The sequence below is a fragment of the Takifugu flavidus genome, chromosome 8, assembly GCF_003711565.1.
Source record: "Takifugu flavidus isolate HTHZ2018 chromosome 8, ASM371156v2, whole genome shotgun sequence".
Lineage (NCBI taxonomy): Eukaryota > Metazoa > Chordata > Actinopteri > Tetraodontiformes > Tetraodontidae > Takifugu > Takifugu flavidus.
Window position 1 is genome coordinate 4,162,300 of NC_079527.1, and position 24,619 is coordinate 4,186,918.

The 24,619-nt window shown below is 41.7% G+C and overlaps 1 protein-coding gene across 2 annotated transcripts; it reads right to left on the bottom strand.

The window, feature by feature from the left end:
* Positions 1-265: 265 nt before the first annotated feature.
* LOC130530414 (solute carrier family 41 member 3-like) lies at positions 266-20,265 on the bottom strand. 2 transcript variants are annotated; one of them, XM_057041566.1, is made up of 12 exons: positions 20,134-20,265; positions 18,727-19,053; positions 17,842-17,949; positions 16,689-16,760; positions 15,918-16,062; positions 14,513-14,659; positions 13,464-13,608; positions 9,632-9,711; positions 3,480-3,614; positions 3,196-3,344; positions 531-2,402; positions 266-458 (listed from the first exon to the last, which is right to left on the bottom strand). In XM_057041566.1, exons 1-11 carry the CDS (start codon positions 20,134-20,136, stop codon positions 2,229-2,231), a joined length of 1,485 nt encoding a protein of 494 aa, XP_056897546.1. In that variant the 5' UTR covers positions 20,137-20,265; the 3' UTR covers positions 266-458; positions 531-2,228. The 2 variants fall into 2 exon arrangements, with proteins under 2 accessions (XP_056897546.1, XP_056897547.1); XM_057041567.1 differs by lacking the exon at positions 20,134-20,265 and adding an exon at positions 19,903-20,127.
* Positions 20,266-24,619: the final 4,354 nt, after the last annotated feature.

The following is a 24,619-nucleotide window of genomic DNA, read 5'->3' on the forward strand; positions in this document are numbered from 1 at the left end:
GCCCACTAATGCCCATAAAAGGAACTGCAGCGCGGCCCTGTAGACAGAGCAAAAAACAGCAAAATGCCGAAAGCAAAATGCCCAAAGCTTGCCTCTCCATGCCTGATTTCTGACGCCGTGTTGAACAATCAAGAAAGGATGGCTAACACACTTGATAAAATTGCCTCAACCCTGATGACTATAGCCAACACGCTTAAAGAAATCAACGAGAATGTAAAAAAAATAAGAATGTAAAAAAAATAAACATGTAAAAGCTGTGCTCGGATTGTGACAATAAAGCATTTTATTCACAAACGGGCAATTAATCGCGCTCGAACGTGAACCGCGTGCCTGCAGTCTGGCCCCATCATTGCGTCAGGACGCACATCCTCAGGGGGTTGTGGCTGAGGGGGAAGAGGGACACCACGCTTCATAGCGATGTTGTGCACGACACAGCAGGCCATGATTATCCTACAGACCTGTAATGGTGAGGGAGAGTCATAAGTTAGATGAATAAATAAGCAGATTTTATAACAAAAATAAATAATTACCTTCTCCGGTTTGTACAGCAATTTGCCACCTGCTGTGTCCAAACACATCCAGCGCCCCTTAAAATGCCGATGGTGCGTTCAATGGTGAATAAAATTTCCTGTGGAGTCTGAGGGTTGGTCAGTGGTGTCAACAACCAGGGAGCCAGGGCATATCCTCGATCCCCTAATAAAATAAATCAAGATAAAATCAAATAAAAAGACAGTTTTGGCATGGTTTCCAATTTGGTTGATTAATGTTAAGTCATTGGCACATTTACGTAATTTTTAAATTCTCTGTAAATCACAAAAAATAGGAAATAAATAAATAAATATGACAGAATTATCATTGTAATATTGAATTTTATTGAACTGCACAAGAGAAGAAAACACAACCATGCCAACATGTCGGCATTGAAATGTGCGTAAGAGTACTCCTGAGTGTTCGTAGGATTTGTTCTTACCTACGCATAAATCCAGGATAAGAAGAAAATCGTGAATGCCACAATCTTCGTAAAATATTCGTAAGTGGGACTTAAGAACAAATTTGTTCGTAAGAACGGTTCGTGAATGAGGCCCATTCTCCCTGATCCCAGCACATTTTACCACATTCTAGTTCCATCTTTAACTATGCCACGTGAACCTTATTTGTAGGAATAGCAATGGGGGTCTGTGTAGCGGCCGTCACTGGTAAGGACCATAAGGACACGCTTTCCAGTTTGTACAGGCTACCTGTTGGTTAGAAAAGGCTTACATTTATTTACCTCCATGTACCTCCAGTGAGGCTGCTGCACTTTCAGCAATAGAGTCGACATTGGCAGGACCAAGGACCAAATGATTGATCCCTGGGTTAATACACAGCCGTCCTGGGATCAATGCAGGGATCGCTTCCTTAAACTTAGCTTTAGCATTATCTGAAAGATATCTGCTATAGTAAGACTGAGTTCTGAGCATAGACGAATCCTTAATCATAAATGTGAAAGTGATCAAAGAATGGTCTGACAGGAGTGGGTTCTGAGGGAACACTCACACATAGAATAGTCAGAACTAGAGCAAGGGTGTGGTTGAAGCTATGAGTTGGTTGATTTATCTGCTGGTCCATATTATACATATATTCCACCTGTCTCACTCTTACCTTTTCTGCTCGAGCACCCCTGGCGGCCGTTAGAAAAAATCCATAAATAAGCCGCACGGTAGGATAAGCTGCAGTGTTTAAAGTGTAGGAAAAAAGTAGCAGCTTATAGTCCAGAAATTACAGTACATATAATGAAGAATTAAGTGCACTTAGTAGGTAGTAGTGCAGTTAGAGGTTGTTCTGTGTAAAATGTTTATTTACCACATGTACAATATGCTCACCAGGGATTTCTTAGTGTTTTCTAAACATATAATGTATTTTTTGGCTTATGTACTGCTATGCTGATGAGGTGCTATGGAGTTCTCTGAAGAAGCCAAAAGTAGTACCTTAAAAGTGAGTTAAAGACTGACTTTCACTGACTTTGAGCAGAAATTTAGATTTACATTAAGTTGTTGCTTCAGTAAACTAAAAGTTGGATGAAGCAGCAAAACCCTTACCAATGTTTAATGGCTGTGTCTATATTATTGATGATTGTAAACAAAACATGCTCTTTTAATAACCTCAGAAAAAGTTTTATTGTCTGATATTTGTTACAACTGGTGTAACTAGACTGGCTATGTATTTTGTTAGAAAGATTTTGTGGAGCTTCAGAGGGCAAAGCTCTGAACCAGTGAGATAGTGTGAAAGCAGAGGGCCAAAAAGCCAGTCCCCAAAAGGTCACCCATGGCAGTCAGGTAAGGGATAGAGAAGTTGTCAGGGTCCATTCTCAACCTCCACATGAGGCGGATGATGAGGTCGGCAACATATAGGAGGATGGTGACCTAAGGAGAGAAGATAAGCTGCAGTTAAATGATGAAATGATGGTCACCTAGCTTCCCAAACAGAGAGGTACAGTCTTCCAGAAAGTTTTCAAGCTCGGGCCACCTGCTATGTTTACGTCTAAAAGCTTTTGTTGTCTTTTTGCTTTGGATGAGTTCTTTATGCGGGCGTCTCCACCTTCTAGCCATTGATTCATTTATGCCAAGATTACATGCGGCAGCTCGATTTCCTTCTTCAACCGCCAGAGTGATCGCTTTTAACTTAAAAGTCGCATCATTTGCTTTTCTTCTAGTATTTTCCATGTTGAAGAGGGTTAGTAAAAATGACTGATTCACAATAGTTGTGATAGTGCGCTTGACTATCATACTATTTGATTGGACCTCTATCTGGACCTCTCACCAATTTTGTTGGTCTACTGTTGCCAGGCAAAATGTTTTTGTCGCCACAAAAAAAAACATGAATAAGCCGCACCGTAGAATAAGCCGCAGTGTTTAAAGTGTAGAAATAAAACTAGCGGCTTATAGTCCGGAATTTACGGTAAATAATAATCAAAACAATCCATTGTGTCACTGCTGATCATTAACAATTCTTTCACCAAAGAAAATTTGGTGAAAATTTTTTTTTTCTTAGTATGCACTTATGTAAATTCTAATTCTTAGCCAGAACAACTAACCAACAACTGATTCAAATAGATTGAATCCATGATGATAGATTGTTTTTTTTAACGTGCAACATTAACTGTCACCAAATGAGATATGTCATAAACAGCTAACCTACAATAGCAAATACGTTTACCTGCAGCATAGCAGCAAATAGGAAGCAGACAATGAAGGCTTCAGAGATAGGTGCTTCCTCTCCCTGTAGCAGAGAGATGGCATAGAGGAAGACCATGTGTCCAGGAATAACCAGCATGAGCAACACCCGTGCTGATCTGGAGTTCACCCCTTGGAGACACAATAAATTTGAGTCCAACAGTGGCTTATTAAAGGCTAATGTATTCACTTCATCAAAGATGGCTAGATTAAAGATGGTCTGAGGTACTTTCGGATGGGCTATTTTACAGTACATGGTAATGTTACCTGAAGATAAGAAGGTAATGCAAGGATTTGGCCAGTGCTGCCTCATTTTATATGGCAGAATTCCGGGGGTGGACCAGAAATGCAAGTAGGTGGAGATTCTACTAGCTTGTATAGCTGCCAGGTTCCCACCCACTCCTACACAGATGACAGAAGACAAAGAGAAAAACAAAATTACACACCTTTATTTCACCCATTAAAAAACAATTCAGGAAGTGGTTCGCTGTGGTCAAAGGATATAGTCAATCAGAACAAAGCACCGCTAAAATGGGATCAGAAGTTACATGGGAAAGGGCATTATCCATTATTTATAATGAAGCTTTCAGACACAAGGTGCATCCAGGGCTATCGGCTCAGCTCCAATGCTGAGTATCAAGCTATATTCTAAGTGCATAAATGAAGCTGAGTGTGCATTTACACATTCAAGACAGAAGAAGCAAAATGCTCATCAAGCCATTGCATTTACACTAAATTTGTATCAATGCAAACCTTTATTCTTAATTTATACAAAACCGAAGTGACTGTATTTGGACCTAAGCTCCTCAGGAATAGATTATGTAATCAGCATCATCTTTTTTTTTACCTCCAGTCAGATTGTGAGGAATCTGGAGAAGTTATTAGCACCATATCATCCTTATATATTGCTCTGCTTTACTTGTGGTTGTCAAAATCTTTAAACATATAATCTATTAAAGATATAGCCTTGATCAGCTATAGAATTTTATATAGTTGCTCATTGTTCTAGCTACACTATTAATAATACTAAGAACAAGGTCATCTAACCTTTTCCCAACATCTTGGTTATGTTGTCCTAGGCTGCCATGTTAGGATCTAATCCGATTCTCTTTCCTCCTCCACTCCCCCCCTTTCTTTGGCTTTATTTTTCTGATGCCCTGTGGTGATCCAATATACTTACCTGGACAGGGAGCTGGTTCCACAGCAGGGGGGCCTGGTAGCTAAATGCACAGCCCCCCATTCTACTCCTAGAAACTCTGGGAACCACAAGTAAACCAGCATTCTGAGAGTGGAGCAGTCTATTGGGCTGGTAAGGTATCACTAGCCCCTCCAGGTAGGATGGAGCTAGGCCTCTGTGGACCTTGTAGGTCAGAAGAAGGGTTTTAAAAATTATTCTGAATTTAATGGGCAGCCAATGAAGAGACGCCAGTACAGGAGTAATGTGATCTCTTTTGTCAATACCTGTCAGAACTCTGGCTGCAGCATTTTGGATCAACTGGTGGCTTCTTAAAGAGTTGTTTGGACACCCTGATAATAAAGAATTACAATAGTCCAGCCTGGAAGTAACAAATGCATGGACTAACTTTTCAGCATCATGCCGCGTCAGTAGCTTCATGATCTTTGTGATGTTTCTCAAGTGAAAAAAGGCACTTCTAGAGACTGTTTTAATGTGTGAGTTGAAGGAGAGATTTTGATCAAAAGTTACTCCTAGATTCCTCACAGAGAGACTAGATGTTAAGGAGATACCATCTAGAGTGATCATGTGATCTAATCTATCCCTAAGAGGTTCAGGATCAAACACCATGACCTCAGTCTTTCCTGAGTTAAGGAGGAGGAAATTTGAAGACATCCAGGACTTTATGTCTTTAAGACAGGTCTGGAGCTTCACTAACTTCTCTGTCTCCTCTGGTTTCATGGATAAATATAGCTGAGTGTCATCAGCATAACAATGAAAACTTATCCCATGCTGCAGAATAATGTTTCCTCAGGGAAGCATGTACAAGGTGAAAAGGATTGGTCCAAGTACAGAAGCTTGTAGAACTCCATGGCTAACCCTACTGTATGAAGAGGGAATACCATGGACATGAGGAAACTGGTATCTATCTGATAAATACGATCTAAACCAGTCTAGTGCTGTCCCTTTAATCCCAATCACATGTTCCAGTCTATGTAACAGGATGCTGTGATCAACTGTATCAAAAGCAGCACTGAGGTCCAGCAGAACCAGCATAGAAACCAGTCCATGATTTGAAGCTATGAGAAGATCATTAGTAACTTTAAGAAGTGCTTTTTCTGTGCTATGGTACTTTCTGCTTGAGGGTCCTAATGTGTGAATTATACCACGGGGCACACCTCCTCTGATTCTCAGTGAGGTTGCTGCACCTTCAGCAATGGAGTCAACCTCTGCAGGGCTAAGATTATAATGATTGATCCTGGAGCACACAGTGGTCCTGGGATTAGCACAGGGATCGCTTCCTTAAAGTTAGCTTCAGCATTATCTGAAAGACATCTGCTATAGTAAGACTGAGCTCTGAGCATAGAAGAATCCTTAATCATAAATGTAAAAATTATCAAAGAATGTTCTGACAGGAGTGGGTTCTGAGGGAACACTGACACATGTTCTACCTCAACACCATAAGTTAGAACTTGATCCAGGGTGTGGTTGAATCTATGAGTTGGTTGGTTTATCTGCTGGAGGAAACCAACTGACTCAAGTAATGAATTGAAGCCATTTCTAAAGCTGTCATTTACAACATCTACATGTATATTAAAGTCTCCAATGATAATGACTTTATCTCTTCTAAGGACCAAGTCAGATAAGAAATCAGAGAACTCAGAGAGGAACTCTGAATGTGGTCCTGCAGGGGGCCGATATACAACTAAAAACAGAAGTGGCTTTTCTGCCTTCCAGCTCAGATGGGTGATGCCAAGAGTCAGGCTTTCAAATGAACTGGAACCATGTTTTGGTCTAGGACTAATTAATAACTTGGAGTGATAGATTGCTGCCACTCCCCCTCCTCAACCAGTAACACGAAGAATATGATAATTAAGATGGGTAGGAGGAGTAGATTCGTTTAAGCTAACATACTCCTGCTCCTGAAGCCAGGTCTCAGTTAGACAGAATAAATCAATGTGATGATCCGCTAGCAGGTTGTGCACTAACAGGGATTTGCACAAAAGAGATCTAATATTTAATAGTCCACATTTAATTGTGATGTTAGTTTCTCCAATTTGTGCTTTGATATTAATTTTAATAAGATTATGGTGACTGACCGCTCCCCTGCTCTGGGCTTGGTGAACTTTTAACCGTGGAACAGAGACTACCTCTATAGTGTTAAATATATTATTGTTGGTGGATGAGGGTTCTATGGAAGCAGCAGAGAGGTGTGTAAGACTACATCTCTGCAACTCAAACTCTGCAACTCTCTCAGAAGAGAGAGTAAAAACCTTCAGAGCTTGCCTTGCACTTTCATCGACTGTGTCTTCAGTAACTGGGTCTGATGGCTTCAGCCATCCACATCATCGGTCTTGGCCGTCTTCAAATGCGGGAATTTCAGCATGAGACCACTTCAATCAGGCTAGAGCCCTGACACAGTGGTGTCCATGGGCACTGTATTGTCCATGAAAGTGGTTACCGCGGATGCCAGTAGTGTATACAATCCATCAAGGAGGGGTTGCTCTCTTGTGTGTTGGCACATAAAAGAATCGTTTAAGGCAGTATGCAGCTTCTCTCCCTGGGGGCAACTCACATTCTGGGAGGTCTGGTTTGAGCAGTGGTGTCTTAAGCAGTGGTGGGACTACATCACTTTTCAGTATCTATGCTGTTGTTTTTCCAGGAGCTGATTGATTTCACAAATAAGGTTTATCTGGCAGCTATAGCAACTTACAGGCTTGGCGGACATAACAGTGAGCCAAGACCATGCTGGAGGGGCTAAAGGGCCCCCCATTTAAACCACTGCTACAAACATCTGCCCTTTAAGACAGTGCTATTACTGGCTCTTGCCTCTGCAAAAAATGCAAGTGATATCTCTTGGTGAGCTCTGTGTGTGCTCAGTTTGACCAGTGGAATACGCCTATGTTTCTGAATCCCAATGGATCTCTGTATCTAAGGCAGTGGGTTCATGATCCCAAAATGACTCTATTCACTGGTTCTGCTAGCGAACACCAAGCGTACATGCTGTGTCCAGTTCAAGGTGTACGCTGTTATGGACAGGACTCAGTGCATCAGGAGGAGCGAGCAGCTCTTTCCAAAAGGCAGTCACAAAGCAGTGTCTCATCTACTAGACAGTCTGTGGGGTGTGCACTCTATTGGATGGCAGTACTTGTTTGATAAGTTTTAAGGAACTGCAGGAGCTACCATATCACAAATGAAACTGAGTGAATATAATGAAGAACTTTTGGTTATGTAACACATCTACAGGCTTCAGGCTTCAATGCCATAGCAATTTAGTACAATTGCATGTTTTTGCCTATTTTAATCATAAAAACCTAAATATTAGAGGTCACTAAGTCACATTTTAGACTATTTCCTTTTAAACTGGTGGGCTATTGTCGACACTGAATGAAATCTGACTTTAGAGTGTCACAGGACATCTTGTCAGCTACATCTCCCATCTTTAATTATTACAAGGTCACAATGTAAATAATACATTAAGGGTTTAAAACAGAGGATAAGAATTCATCATCTAATTCAAAATCTAATTCATTTTTGCAATGCTAATCACCACTAAAAAAAGAATTAAAAAACTAACAAATAAAGTTAAGGTGAAAACATTTAAATCTTAAATGCCTGTTGTTGAAAAAAGAACAACACTTTATAATTACACAAGATGAAGTTCAAGTATGTCGCCCAGAATTATCAATGTAACTTGGATGACCATGTTTCTAAAGTGGGCATGAGAACCATAACTACGTTGTTTAGAAAGCTGAACTGTGCTGTCAACTGATTACTATGCAGCTCCGCTTCACACAGGGATAAGCAAAAATAAAATAAAATAATTGGACCTTGTAAGTTATGACACAGGTCAAAACTTATGGAGCAAAAGTAATTATTCTTTTTAACCAGCATAATCAAAAGCATAAAATTCTAAATTAGAATAGCACACATATTACACGCAAATAGTTGTTCCATTCAATTTAACTTGCAGAAATGAATGAGATCTGAACACTGATTGTCACGGACCAGACGAGAACCCAAAAGCAACACCAGAGTTCGACTGAACACAGCTTTATTATCAGGAACAGAAAACAGACAGGATTCACCGGGGAGCAGGCAGGGTCGAGACCAGGCAGAAGGCAGACAGAATTTACCGGGGAGCAGGCAGGATAGAATCGTCGGGGACATGCAGGGTCGAGACCAGGCAGACAGGCAAGCAGGAAAACGCTGGAAAGTCATGTGAACCACAAACGACGATCTGGCGGGGAGGCAGCGTAGCACAGGGAATTAAAAGCGGCTCGTGATGGCGATGATTCGCCACAGGTGCACGGGGCGAACTAGGACTCAAGGGCGGGGTCGCCTGCAGCTCTGACAACTGATACTGCTTTCACACTGTAATTAGTACATAGGATTTTTTTTAATGCCGTCGAACCCGCCTATGCACGGCATTTGGACATTTTCACACTGCCAGCAGTAGTCGGTGCAGTGGTGTTTTTTAATACCTGAACACTGCGAGATAAACAATGGACAGCATTAATGTGAGTGGGTCGATGGTCAGTGTTGTTTTTCTACTTTGCAATTTTGGTCCTTTTGCAAAGTTTACAAAGATCAGTGCAGATTGAACAATGTCCGAGCATTGATTAGCAAAGGCATATGGAATTTGTTGCTACATTTTACTATTTTGTCAAATTTATTGCTCCAGCGACTAGGCTACTTAGCAGAGGAGCCTTAAAGTCCTGCTGGAATATCAGCTTTGTGTTCATCCAACAATGGTATGTTTCAAAGATTATAAATAAACTGAGACTATTAGGAAAAAGTGTAATATTTTCAGTCAGAGGTGTGCAGTTGGACAAAAATGTGCCATGGCTTGCTTGTTTTTGCCAACTCCTTTTGACACCAGTGGAGGACATGAAGGGCACCAGTGACACAGCTAGCTGGAGACAGTCAGGAGTTTTAGCCAGGGCTGAGAGGCTGTATAACTATTAATTTGCATAGTTCATACTAAGGCCACTTGGCTCCCAGGCTGACAATATTGCCATAAATAACTTTGTTTAGCGGGAATATGCAGGATGCCTTTCACATTACAGGCAAGCCGAGCCACTATTTTCCCACGAACCACCATCCAGTGTGAAAGGGGCTTAAGTGAAAACAATGCTTGCCTAAACTTTTGAATAGAAGTCAACCATCACTCTAAGCAAAGACACACGAACACTGTCTAAAATTCAAATCACACGAGTTTATCTCGTGGCATCATTCAGCTTACCATTAATAACAGGAGTAAAAACTGCCATGCCTTCAAACTTTGGATGACTCACTGTTTTATCCAGTATAAGGCCTCCAAAACTGAAATTGTAAAAGCAAAAGCAAACAGAAATAGATGACAGATGTTGGAATAAATCAACCAAAAAATATAACTGACAACATATACACTACAGTGGAGAAAATTATTTGATCCCCTGCTGAATTTGTGAGTTTGCAGTTTCAAAACTACGTCTATAACCTGATTATCACTGTAATAGACATTATCAGACAAATGCATTAAATCAGACAGTATTAAAGTTTTTTAAAAATGCATTTTATGGAGTGAAATAGGTATTTTATCCTTAACATCATAAATAAGTACTTGGTAGTGATAAATAACAAGCTCGTGCTGTTAATTATCCCTCCAGGAAGCTAGATCTTGTAGGGAGCTCCAGACCTAGGTCAAAGATGGTCATTTTGTGTCTTCCAGTTTAAAATAATGGCACCAACAGTTGCTACCATTTCACCAAGCCTTTTGCTGATGGTTTTGTTTCCTACTCCAATCTTGTGTGGTCTACAATCTTCTCCCTGATATCTTTTGACAGGCTACTACCATGGGCAAGACTAAAGTCTTGGTAGTAGCCCCTATAATACACCGGATGCATCTGCATTGCTCTGTGGTCCAAAACAGAGGCAGAGCTAAAAAAAATTTCATTCAAATAATTTATGCTTTATACATGACATGACAGGTTGAGATTATGAGTAGTGGTAATCTACTGATTGTATGCAACCCAATCTGTCGGAGCTAGAATTCTGACTGAGTTGTAGGGGATCAAATACTTCCCTAAGTCCCACCCTAGACCCACCACTGACCATTCATATGTAGGCACCAGTAGCTAAGACACAAGTGCCTGGCAATCTTCCACTTCCGGAGTGAAATGCCAAACCGTTCAAAACCAGAGAAATGTGGAATATTGATTAAATAGCACGGGAAAACTTACTCATAGCCAAATACATCCTCTTGTTTTTTTCCCAGCTAAGTTACTAAAAGTAACTAGCCCACAGTTGTTAGCTACAAGGCAGTAGTAGAGTATTAATTAAAAGTTACAAATGTTTTACCATCAATACACTGAAACAAAAGGAAAACATACCATTTAGCAACAAGCTTACATATCAGATAGCAAAACTAAAAAGCTTAAGCTTAAAATAAAACAGCGTATTGATTTACCTTGTGATGCAACAACATTCTTATTCCAATATGCCAGTCCTGTACATAATTTGTCAAGACAAGTACAAGTGAGCAGTGAATCTTTGCGACAATTTTAACGTCCTCTTCGTCAACATTACTTTGTCGATAATGTTGTGAATATATTTCTCAAATGCATATTGCAGTCCCTCTGTCTAGTTCTCCCTGGGAACTATGACTCTAGATCTTTCATATGTTTAATATCTTTCACCGAAGATGCTGAAAAATCCCCATTTACATGCCTGAATGAACTAACCCAAATGAACGGCAAATTTACCAAGCCTAGCAACTGTAACCATTGGGTTAACCATAGCAACTTAGTGAAGGGTTAATTCACGAAAAACATTGGGAAACATTCTTTATAGGCAAGCAAACTCACAAATTCAGCAGGGACCCAAATAAATATTTACCCCACTGGTGTTTTATTACCTTTATTGTAACGTCAATGTAGTGTTATTTGTATATGGTCGATCAAATGTGAAATAAATTGTTTTTTGATAATTCATTTTTGTTTTTACTTTTTTTTTTAAGCATTAACAGCAGTCAACTAAACATTTGGTTATCTAACATAGCTGCAGTTCTTAGAATAATACGAACAAGGTGACTTAATATGGAATGCAGCCTCCTGCAGCCAGCCCTGACAGAATTATTTATCTCAATCTTCCAATCCTGATTGGCCAGTGAAAGGTGTTCATCCACACACCACACCTAGTAGTCCCAGAAAACACTTTCTATGGGATATGGTAGGTCCCCTAATGCCAGACAGCTTACAAAACAAGCACGGGCCAGTGGGGAGGATCCTTGGGATCCTGTTAAGACTCAAGGACTGCACCATCCGTGGGCTAGTGCCCTGGGCTTGTAAGAGCTGATCACTCCTGATGTGCTGTGCCCTGTTCACATAAGTGTGTACAACTTTAGACCCAGCATGTGTGCTTGCTACTGACTGGGAGAGGAACCGAATACTTTAGGTAAAAAGATGGGGATGGGCTTCCGTACCGTACAGGTATTCCCCTGGTGAACTGAATGCATACAGGGTTTACAGAGGAGGAAGACTCCTAACCAAGAGGAAGGCTATCAGGCTGTTCTTTTTCTTCTGTGACTGGGAGACAGAGGCCGCGGTGATGGTAAAAACACTGCAGTTAGGGCGGGAGACTTTGTGTGCCAGCCAGCTCCATGCACCTTCCTTGTAATCCTGAGATGTGGGGGCTAGAAGCAGCTTGACCAAAGGATTTGCCCTGCACTGGAGGTGAAGGCATGGGTGCTTTGCGCGGGAAATATGTCAGGTCTTTGTTGTCCATCTTTGCCTTACATCTCTGCTACATTGTGAATGGAGAGCTGAAGATGCACCCCAAGATGATTGCCATGTAGATTCCTATGTTATCAGGCTTCCTGTAATTCAAGCCAGTGTGGCTGTTCCATCTCGCCCTCATAGTTCAGGGTCACATCACCTCACCTGTGGCGTGGACTGAGATGTGCTGGATATGGAGGAACAAGTCAACAATGACTGCAAATTCATCCCCTGCATCAGGGTTCTGCTCCAAAATGCTCTGCATGGTAGGCAGTGAGGGTGGAACAAGCACTGAGAGCTCTGTCCGAAAGGGTGGCTGCCTCATATCACCTTTCAGTCTATGCACACTGGAACCATTTGGGCTTACTTGGAGGACCCCAGGAGGACGCTGTGAAGAGCTGGCTCGTGCTACCTAGGCAGAGATGTGGGGGCTTCCACTGGAGGCATTGGCAGGAGAACGTGGGCATCCATTGCCTTGCAGTGGAGCTATGCTGAGAACAGGATAGAGCCACCTGTTGCTGTACAGGCAGTTACTTGGACAGCTCGGTCAACAACTCAGGAAAAACAGAGTCAGGTTAATAGAATTCACTGCAATCAATTGCACATAGCAACATTCTAAAAGTAGGCAAAATGTATTCTCTTTCATTGGAGAAATTCCAGCAGTTCACAGGGTACAAATGCATTTCTTCAGCTGTCTTGCAAAACCTGTTCTCTTCCACCAAACAGGAATTCAAAATGAACCACTCATCTGGCCCCTTTGTTATTCATTCTGCAAAATTATTTTACATGTTAAAAATATTGAGCATTTTATTTTTTCAACAGACAGGGAGAAGCTGGAACAATATGTCATCTTCATCCTGTGAGAACATTTTCCAGTACATCTTCCTTGGAAAACAGGGATGGGCATTGCTGTCGTAGTCAGTCTTTGAAGCTGTCCCTGCCATGTTCTTGTCTTTCTCTGTAGTTACACTGTGTTCAGCAGTGTGGTGTGGTGGGGTGGGGTGCTGAGGCTCTCGACCATGAATGCCTTGCAAATGCAACGAAACTAGCGCCTGGTGATGGAAGCCAGCAAAGATCCATTCGGTGAGATAAGTTCGCAAGTAAAAAGTGGTTTTGAATTAGGAGAGTGTTATTTGTGTTCACCATTTATAATAGATGGGACTATTAGTAGGTGCAGATGGACATAGCAAACCAGGAGTGGTGGATTGAGATAAATTCTTCTGTCAGGGCTGCAGGAGGCTGTGCCTCATAGTGAAACACCATTATGAAGAGGAATTAAATTATTAAAATGTACAATAAAATGAAGGTTTAAGTTCATACCTGCTAATAGACATAGCTATAATAACAGGTTGCCACCCTGAGCGGAGAACCTCTCGGATCTGTGGGCTCAGCCGAGCCACCACCACCCAGACTGGGATCAGACCCAAGAAGACCAGACACACCAGAGGAGACAGATACCATGTATCTGGGGAAAGGACCAGATATGTGTAGATTTAAAAAAAAGATTAAAAATCAAACATTACCATACACATATGAAATATTTTCCTGAATATAAATATATTAATTAAGCAATCCTATTAAAAGTATTCAACCCCCTTAGATGTTTTTCCTTTTGTTGCTTTCATACATAAAATTGTGACCAGTATAATTGGCCTCTTTTAAAAGAAAAAAAAAGTTTTCACATCAATATGAAAGCATAATTTTACTCACTGGACAAATAATGATATATTAAATAGGGAAATCAATATGTAGTTCCTGAGGTTTCCAAAAGTTATACAGGGGCCTTAAGCTGTTAAGCCCCAGCTCCCAGTCTGGATTCAGGAGGCAGACACACCTTATAATTAAGGTCAACACAGAAATGCTTTATCACTCTGCTATACTTTCAGACTGCCGAATGCTCATGTAATGAACCTGCACCTAGCTCTCTTGCTGACCAATAGCTCAGAGCTCCATCTGAGGACGTCTGAAGATGCACCTGGGCCATTGAACACCTTTCATCATAAGAAAGAAAGAAAGAAAGGTGTGCACTGTATATGTGGTGTCTACTGCACGTCTGTTTGTCCCAGGAATAAGGATCCCTCATCTGTGGCTCTCCTTCAGGTTTGTTCTTTCTCCCTAAAACAATTTTTAAGCTTTTCCTGACCTGGTTTTCCTGATCGAAGGATAGAAGGTGTCTCAACTGTGCAGCCTGTACAGACCTTCCAGGCAAACAATATTTGAATTTAGGCTCTAAATAAATTTGAGTTGAATATTTGCTGCCATCTTGTGTTGTTTGAAAAAACACATCTTTGACAAGTCACTTTCTTAATATCAGCAATATAATTGTGATTTTTCATGATTAACATCTCTCTTTGAAAAAATGTCCTCACCTATGTAATTATAGAGTGTGCTGCTGACCCCAGCCAGCAGAGATAGTGTGATCAAATCACCCAAGCTTGCTGCAATAGGTGTGGCGACATTGTCTGGGTTGATCCCAACCTTTTTAGATCCAATGATTACTGCAATCATCACCAGACCTGTGGAAATATAATATGTTAAAAAAATGGTGTTCTGGGAGATACTGCATAGTTTACCAGCCTAGACATCCTAATTATAAGATTAAGCCATTGCAAAATGACAACCAAACAACACTTGCACAATTAAGGACTTTACTTTTAATTAAAATCCTTAATGGGCTTAATTACATCTTTTAAATTGTAGTACTGGGGATACTGGGAAGCTATATGGTGGCAAATTTGACCAACACCAAGTCAAATTCCTTGTATGTGTAAAAAACATACTTGGCAATAAAGTTCTTCCTTATCCAATTATAAGGTTAAAAGAAAATTAAACCTAAATTAGACTTCAGACAGACAAGTTCAGACAGAAGTTTCAATGTGATGAAGCATGTGAAAAAATTAGGAGACCCAGCATCACTAGTTTGAACAAAAACACTTACCCAGCCCTTTTCATAGGGTCTTGTCCTTGACTACCTGCAAAATCACCCTGATTAAAATAAGGCTATTACAAAGCTAAAGGACATTATGACTGTCTGTTAGGAGTCCCGAGTGTTTTCCCTCTCCCCCTCCCCATCTCTGTCTTGTCTGTTTCCCTTGTCTGTCTATTCTCAGGCTAGGCAGCGCGGCTTCCAGACTCTCCCCCGTCGGGCGATCGAAACACACCTGAGACTGATCTCCAGTCAATCTTCCACACCTGCTGTTCTCTTTAAAAGCCTGGTCAACTCTCCAATCATTGCCAATTTGTTGTTAACCCCCTGTGGTACAGCCTGACTCCTAAAACTCCATGTGCAAGTTTGTTTCCTCATTTCTGTTTCCAGTGTGAGACTGATAATTCGTCTCTCCCGCAGATTGCCTTTCGGATGCCTGTTCGCGCTGCCCAGCCTGCTCCAGTTTGACCGTGTTCATCTGCTTCCAGCTTCACTCGGTTTTGTTCCTAATCAGATTCACAGTAAAACTGATTCTCAACCTCACCCGGTCGTGTGTGTCTGCATTTGGGGTCTTGATTCCGGATAACAGTAAAAAGAATAATTATTACAGACACAAGTCAGTTTTTAAACCTTTTTTTGCTCATAGCTATAGGTCACATGGCGCCGTATATAAACTAACCCATGCACGTAATGATAAAACTATATTAAATGCTTTATAAGAACACTTAATTTGCATGTTACATATTGATAACATGATTTAGCATGTTATAGAATTTATGATAGCAACCTTTCTAGTATTGGAAATTAGATATGAGAACATACAAAACCCATGGTTAATTTTCACTTACCTAAGAAAAGAGCAGCTACAAAAGCAGTGGTAATACTGCTGGCACAAAGGACTGCAGCCTGATCCAATTCAACGCCTCCTCTGGAAACGGCGCCTAAACCAATGGCTGCAACTGCAGCAAGGAAGCCCACCACAGTTGCCTGAACCTATAGAACATTTTAAAAGATTTATAAATCTACAAAACAAAGGCAATAAAACTGATATTACAACATGGTCAGATCACATTTGCAATAATACCTTGTGTAATGGCAATATAGATTTACCATCCACTAAAAGTTATAAATTGTATTTACTTCCTATCACAATTGTTATCACCTCCAGAACATTTATTATAAACTTTGAAAATATTGTTTCTAGCAACTTCTTGTGTTTCCTTGTGATGAGGACATTTCTCTTGTTAAAGTCAATATACGTACATACATAGTGATTAACATACATGTTAATCACTTTATTTCTGTCATCATGATAAAGCTCTCATTTTTGGATATATTTTAGTTTGCCTGTCAACTGAAAATTAATATGAAAAATTTTGTATTAAAAAAATATTAGTATCTGATAAGATAATATAGTCACTACATGCATGTTAATAACATTATGAATAAACATTATGCACATACTAAATATGACTCCGTTTATTTTAAACTTTTTAAAAACTGGATTAGACAATGCTTATAATGAAACATTCATGAGTCCAGATTACAAACTACAAGAGACCAAACATGCGCTTAATAAATCTATTCTCGATAAATTTTATTGTGACACAGGGCTTTACCTGTATAAGTGCCAGATTGCTGAATACCATAGTCCATTGATTATCAGGATCATCCATCTGGCCTGTGTTTGCCTAAAACGATGGGGATGTGGAGAACAAGAAGTCACTGAATTAAAATGAAATTTTAAATAATAAAATGATCTTCTGAAGTACAGAAGGTCAGGGGAAAAAAATATGGTAAAGTTCTCTTTAAATGAGCCTGTGTGCTAATTTTCATTAGTTAGTGATATGTTGATCGTTCTAAAATTGTAGTTTCCCATTTTCAGTAAAGGGAAGGAGTCTACTTAATCAATTGCCACTGAACTGCAGGGCACTTTCACACACACACATACACCCTGGAGAATTCTTTAACTCTCAAGGAAAAAAGTGCATCGTTGAAAGTGAGAGACAACTGGAGAAAAGCTATTCAGGCACTATGTGATATAGAAACTCCACATAGAAAGGCACAACCCAGGATTCAACCAAGACCATAACTGCACAACCTGATTATAAACTTTTTATATGTGTACAACTGCCAAATATATGATGCACTCTGTAAGGAACCCTAAGATATTAAAACAGCAAAAGAAATTGCATTACCCAAAAAGAAATAAAACTGATTACTAATTAAGTACTTCTAAATGTATGTTTACACAATTGTGCTAATGCTGTATTTCTATATGCAAATTTCATTGTTTGCACATTCAGTTGATGTTGCACTACTCTCCTTTCACAGAGTTGGCAGGTAAAATGTATTCTTACCTGCTGCTTTTGCTACCTACCAAAATATCCATTTATTGTACACTGACTATTTCTTTCGGTTTGCACATACAGGTGATGTGCTACTCTTGGTATGCCTATATGCTATTCCTAAATGATATACCAGTAGTTATCTATTCTTCTTATCGTTGGCATTTATTGTGACCAAAGGAAGAATTTCAATGTTCAAGAAAGCACATTTCTTACTTTTTTATATGGCAATAAACACTTTGAATCTTCAATTTTGAATAGTTGGGGTGTATTTTATGCATGGAAAAAATTGAATAGCCACATATATTCATGACACTAAAGGAATTTGTAATTTGTCTCTACAATTCATTGATTATATAGCAGACCACTGATGTTCTATTCTACACAAAGCTTATTAATCAAGACAAAAAATAACATATATTACAGCAGTTGAGAGGCGAGCAGCCAGGGTCATCTCCAAGTTTCCTTTCAGTCCAACAAGTGCAGGCACCAGGATGAATACTTCAGTTATCACCTTAAAAACTTCCCAGTGCTGGAAAACACACAATTACAATATTAAAAGCACACCTGAATTGCAGAGTCTCTCTTTTAATACCAAATTATCTTAAATCCATACAAATATATTCACCATCTCCACCCTCTCAACTTAATGCATTACTGATGCAAACAAGTACATAACAAAGGCATCAGCCTACTTTTGCTGCTTACTAGTCACTGAGCATCATGTGACATCAAGGCATACTGCTCAGGTTTAGCGGGTTATGAATAAATACAGGGTCTGCTCTCTTATTGATATTATACATCTAGATTTGGCAGGAATTAAATGGCTTACATTATATATATATATATATATATATATATATATATGTGTGTGTGTGTGTGTGTGTGTGTGTGTGTGTATATATATATATATATGTGTGTGTGTGTGTGTGTGTATATATATATATATATATTATATATATATATATGTGTGTGTGTGTGTGTGTGTGTGTGTGTGTTGTGTGTGTGTGTGTACTATATACAGTATATGCTTTTTTGAAAGAAAAAAACAGCCAGTGCCATATTCACTCAATTACGTACATTTCTTTGAGCCTGACGAACTTGATGTGAATCTTTACATGTGTTAATCTATTTAAATGTTAATTTGAACTTGATCAAAATCTTATCAACTTGTATGACTCATATGGTCAAGGCATATCATTGAAAAGGTGAACAAACTTGATTTTATATTGGAGCATTGAAATGGATGACCATTTAATTAATAATGAACCAGAAATTTAAATCTAAATTCTCTAAATTTTGTGCTCACCTGTACATAGTGTAGCACCATGCCAGCCATCACCATCCCCATCCCAGCCAGCAAGAAGGGAAACAGCACCTGAAGACAGACTGCGAGTGACGACTCCTCCTCAACTTTGGCAACAGATGCCCTTCGCTTCACCTCAGCTGGTTTTTTTTTCATTAGGGGCTCCAGTACAGGTGGTAAAAGGAGGTCATCATGGCCGTCTGTAATGTGAGACAGGTGGGCATTGTTACCCCCCCCTGGGCTCTTCCCTTTGGAGTGAGACTTTTTACTCTTTTTCCTCTGGCGCATCTGCTGTGGTGGCTTATCTTCAATCATGGTGACAGTGGGAAGCTGTTGGATGGATGAATAGTTCCAGTTAATGTACATATGATAAAGAATTAAAATTTTAAAACTAAAGAAACTACAATTAATACTATACTATTTTTTAATGATAACAATAACTTCAAGTTGATTTGTTTAGACTACAAAGCTACCACATAAAAAGGAATGTATGTAAATACACCTGAACGTTTTGATTGCCATACAAGAATTGTGTTTTCAATGACAATTTAGAATATATTACAAAACAGCAGCCAAAAAGCCAATGATTGACACAGAGCAAGAAGTATTGTAAATGTAAAATGAATCCATGATGAAAATAATATGTCTATATAAAAGCTTTCCTTAACTGGATCTGGTCAAATAGGAAATGCAAAAATGTCATTTCATACGTTGTGATTTAATCATTTCACTTTTTATTTCACAAGCTCAGAACAATAACGTCCCACATGATAACCCCACCATATTAGGGTTATGGGGTAAAACAACTTTTTTTTCTAATGTTATGACTCTAATCAAGAGACCATTGGTGTGCTTCACTGGTGCACAACATAGTAAGAAGCGTAATACTTGGTTTTAGAGGTTGCGAATTAGTACATTAAAAAAAAAATATTATTAACACAGCTGAGAAACTCCATTTATGTTTAAATAAGTAACTATGCAAAAATTAAAAGACATAGCAACACATTAAAATAAGACCGAGTCCCTTTAAGCCGTTTCTACTATTTTCGGAAGAACAGTATCCCTGATATCGTCTGTCAAACTTTTACTTTCTTGTCACGCTATATTTACACCACCTAAAACGGGTTCGACCCACATGTTCAAACTGAACAACATAAAAACCCATTCAGCATCATTTACCTGGACAGTGGATGGTTCAGTCACAACAAACTGCAAAAAAAAAAAAAAAATAACTCGGCAAAATAACACTAAAACCGAGATAAACTAATAAAAATATTACACAAAATGGTTACCGCCTAAATCACTCCAAACCTGTAAACAGCCCAAAGTACCATTATATTGGAACCGCAACATACACACAATCTACTGTGGACATCAAATCCTCCCCTTGAGGCAGCCATCTGTACATACCATAATACTATAGCCCAAGTAACCCGGGTTGCAAGACCAGGCGCTTCGTTATTGGTCAAGAACAGGAAGAGCTCTGTGACAGCGTGTAACCTCGCCCCCTTGAGAACGAAAAATGCAGACGTGTCTATTTCCACTGCAATAGCGATGTTAATGCGTCAACATTTGGTTGTGTTTTAATACAACTGTTTAATCCCAAATTAGCAACCTCATCACCACCGCGATCGTAGTGGAAAATCACCCGAATTTGGTGTTAGAACAGAAACAGATACGCTTCATTTCGAAATAGTGACAGCGACGCTGCAAAACAGTCAGAGCAAAACCAAAATCAGAACAATGGGGTAGATGAAATGATTGTCATATGTCCTGTAGAGCGCTAAAGTGAAGAATTAAATGACATAACAATGCGCGGAATGTATGTGCCATTAAGTTAAGTGAAATGATGCATCTATTATTGTACAATAAATGCACATTATGACTGTTGTTATGAAAACACCTGAGAAATGAATTCACAAAACATGGAATGTTGGGGGGGGGGGGGGGGGGGGGGGCTAATGTGGACAACAGCAACAACATGTGAGTTATAGGAATAACTGCCTTTGTATGCGTGTGCATATGTGAGATTGGTATGTATTCCAATGCAAATGCCTCACTTAGCAAATGCAGACAGGTTGCCTATTGTATCTTAAAGCAGTGCTTCAGTTGTCTACATTATTTTCCAGTTGCTCAAGCATTTTGCATTGTGTCCATATAATTGTTGGTGTAAACTAAGAGCACATGCATTACAGCGCACCATCTTGGATTTCACAGCATTGGCAGACTATGCTATGCCTGTTGCCCCCCCCATGTCTTTTTAAATCTCTGCTGGGGTTGGAGGAAGCAGTAGACTGGTGTATCTCATTCAGAGAAATTAATTATTTTACTTGTAGCTTCCTGAAATCATTTTGCCCATTGCTGTTTTCATGATACCAGTAAGCAGCAGCAAAATTTAAGCCTCTACCAAAGTGGTTTGGGCCACTGTTGTTATAGCAGGTTTATCAGCTCTATTCAAACTGTTCCTCGTTTTTACACATTATTGTTGATATATGACAACAGCATGATCTTCATTCTTTTATTTGTTTTTTTTTTAAAGTGACCCATATGGACATGGTGGAATTTACCTTTGCCCTGAACATCTCACCAGGAAGGCGTCCAAGGAGCATCCTAACTAGATGCCCAAGCCACCTCATCGGGCTCCTCTCAACGCGGAGGAGCAGCGACTCTACTCCGAACTCCTCCCGGATGGCAGAGCTTCTCACCCTATCTCTAAGGGAAAGCTCAGCCACCCTACGGAGGAAGCTCATTTCGGCCGCTTGTACCCGTGATCTTGTTCTTTCGGTCATTACCCAAAGCTCATGACCATAGGTGAGGGTAGGAACGAAGATCGACTGGTTAATCGAGAGCTTCGCCTTTTGGCTCAGCTCTCTCTTTACCACAACGGATCAATGCAGAGTCCGCATGACTGCGGACGCCGCACCGATCCGCCTATCGATCTCCTGCTCCATTCTTCCCTCACTCGTGACCCCAAGGTACTTGAACTCCTCCACTTGGGGCAGGATCCCCTCCTTGACCCGGAGAAGCCACTCTACCTTTTTCTGGTTGAGAACCATGGCCTCGGATTTGGAGGTGCTGATTCTCATCCCAGCTGCTTCACATGCGGCGGCAAACCGATCCAGTGATCGTTGGAGGTCACGGGCCGATGACGCCAACAGGACCACATCATCTGCAAAGAGCAGAGACCCAATCCTGATGTCACCAAACCAGACCCCCTCAACACCATGACTGCACCTAGAAATTCTGTTCATAACTTTTATAGACAAAAAAATCAGTGACAAAGGGCAGCCCTGGCGGAGATCAACCCTCACTGGAAACGAGTTTGACTTACTGCCAGCAATGCGGACCAAACGCTGACACCGATCGTACAGGGAGCGGACGGCCCTTATCAGGGGGACCGGCACCCCATACTCTCAGAGGACCCCCCACAGGACCCCCCGAGGAACACGGTTGAATACCTTCTCCAAATCCACAAAACACATGTGGACTGGTTGGGCAAACTCCCATGCAACCTCGAAAACCCTGCTGAGGGTGTAGAGCTGGTCCACTGTTTCACGCCCACGACGAAAACCCTCCGGTCCCCCTTCTTAAAAAGAGGGACTACCACCCCGGTCTGCCAATCCAGCGGCACCGCCCCCGATGACCACGCGATGTTGCAGAGTCGAGTCAACCACGACAGCCCTACAACATCCAGAGCCTTAAGTATCTCTGGGCGGATCTCAGCCACCCCCAGGGCCTCGCCACCGAGGAATTTCTTGACTACCTCAGCAACTTCAGCCCCGGAGATATGAGAGCCTATCCCCAGGTCCCTAGGCCCTACTTCCTCACTGGAAGGCATGTTGGTGGGATTGAGGAGGTCCTCGAAATATTCCTTCCACCGATCCACAACATCCCGAGTTGAGTTCAGCAGCACACCATCGCCACTATACACAGTGTTGACAGTGCACTGCTTCCCCTTCCTCAGATTCCGGATGGTGGTCCAGAACCTTTTCGAAGCCGTCCGGAAGTCGTTCTCCATGGCCTCACCGAACTCTTCCCATGCCTGGGTCTTTGCCTCGGCAACCGCTGTAGCTGCACTCCGCTTGGCCTGCCGGTACCTATCTGCTGCCTCAGGAGTTGCACAGGCCAATAAGGCCCAATACGACTCCTTCTTCACCCTGACGGCATCCCTCACCGCTGGTGTCCACCAGCGGGTTCGGGCATTGCCGCCACGACAGGCACCAACCACCTTGCGGCCACAGCACCGGTCAGCCGCCTCAACAATGGAGGCACGGAACATGGTCCACTCAATGTCCCCCGCCTCCCCGGGACATGGTCAAAGCTCTCCCGGAGGTGTGAGTTGAAACTCCTTCTGACAAGGAGACTCTACCAGGCGTTCCCAGCAGACCCCCACAATACCTTTGGTTCTGCCGGGTCTGTCAGGCATCCTTCCCCACCATCAGAGCCAACTCACCACCAGGTGGTGACAGCTCTGCCCCTCTCTTCACCCGGGTGTCCAGAACATGCGGCTGCAAATCCGATGACACGACCACAAAGTCGATCATCAATCTGCGGACTAAGGCGTCCTGATGCCAAGTCCACACGTGGACGCCTTTATGCCTGAACAAGGTGTTTGTTATGGACAATCTGAGACTAGCACAGAAGTCTAATAACAAAACACCATTCGGGTTCAGATCGGGGGGGGGGGCGTTCTTCCCAATCACACCTCTGCAAGCCACACTGTCGCTGCCAACATGAGCATTGAAGTCACCCAGGAGGACGAGGGAGCCCCCAGAAGGAGCACTCTCCAGCACTCCCTCTAAGGACTCCAAAAAGGGTGGATACGTTGAACTGCTGTTTGGACCATAGGCACAAACAACAGTCAGGATCCGTCCTCCCACCCGAAGGCGAAGGGAGGCTACCCTCTCTTCTACTAGAGTAAACTCCAATATACAGGCACTGAGCCAGGGAGAAACGAGAATTGCCACTCCTGCCTGTCGCCTCTCACCATCGGTAACTCCAGAGTGGTAGAGAGCCCAACCCCTCTCAAGAAGACTGGTTCCAGAGCCCTTGCTATGCATTGAGGTGAGGCCGACTATATCTAGTCAGAACTTCTCAACCTCACACACTAGCTCAGGCTACTTTCCCATCAGAGAGGTGACATTCCATGTCCCTAGAGCCAGTTTATGCAGCCGGGGATCAGACCGTCAAGGTCCCTGCCTTCGGCCGCTACCCAACACACAATGCACCCGACCCCCTTGGCCCCTCCTGCAGGTGGTGAGCCCACGGGAAGGGGGTCCCATGTTGCCACTTCGGGCTGTGCCCGGCTGGACTCCATGGGCAGAGGTCCGGCCACCAGGCACTCGCCAACGTGCCCCGCCCCCAGGCCTGTTTCTAGGAGGTCGCCCCGGTGACCCGCATCTGGGCAAGGGAAACGTACAACCAATGTTGTTTATCATCATTAGGGGTCATGGGCTACGCTTTGTCTGGTCCCTCACCTAGGACCTGTTTGCTATGTGTGGCCCTACCAGGGGCATAAAGCCCCAGACAATGGAGCTCCTAGGATCATTGGGACACGCAAACCCCTCCACCACAATAAGGTGGAAGCCCAGGAGGAGCTGATCAAACACACACACACACACACCAAATAGTGAACGTGTATTTGACTTCAGTGGGCTGCACTTCACAGTGGTGAGCAAAGGGATTGGGTGCCTTCCTCACTGGGATGCCAGCTTATACATTATGCTGGGATTTAAAAGAGCAACAGTCCTTTGCAAGACCATTTCCTTTCCTCTGAGCCACGAGCTGCTCTGAAGATACTCTATTTTCAGGGAAACAAAAATGGTGCCTGTGAGGGTTTTTTTTGCCAAATCCCTTTTTCAACTGTTTTTCATTCTTTAGCAGCGGTTACCAAATT

Bases quoted from the DNA above. Each gene is read 5' to 3' on its own strand.
- LOC130530414 (XM_057041566.1), bottom strand. The intron at 14,660-15,917 runs GTAAGTGAAAAT...ATATTTCCACAG, and splicing joins TGTAGCTGCTCTTTTCTTAG to GTCTGGTGATGATTGCAGTA. The intron at 2,403-3,195 runs GTAAACGTATTT...TTCTCTCCTTAG, and splicing joins TATTTGCTGCTATGCTGCAG to GTCACCATCCTCCTATATGT.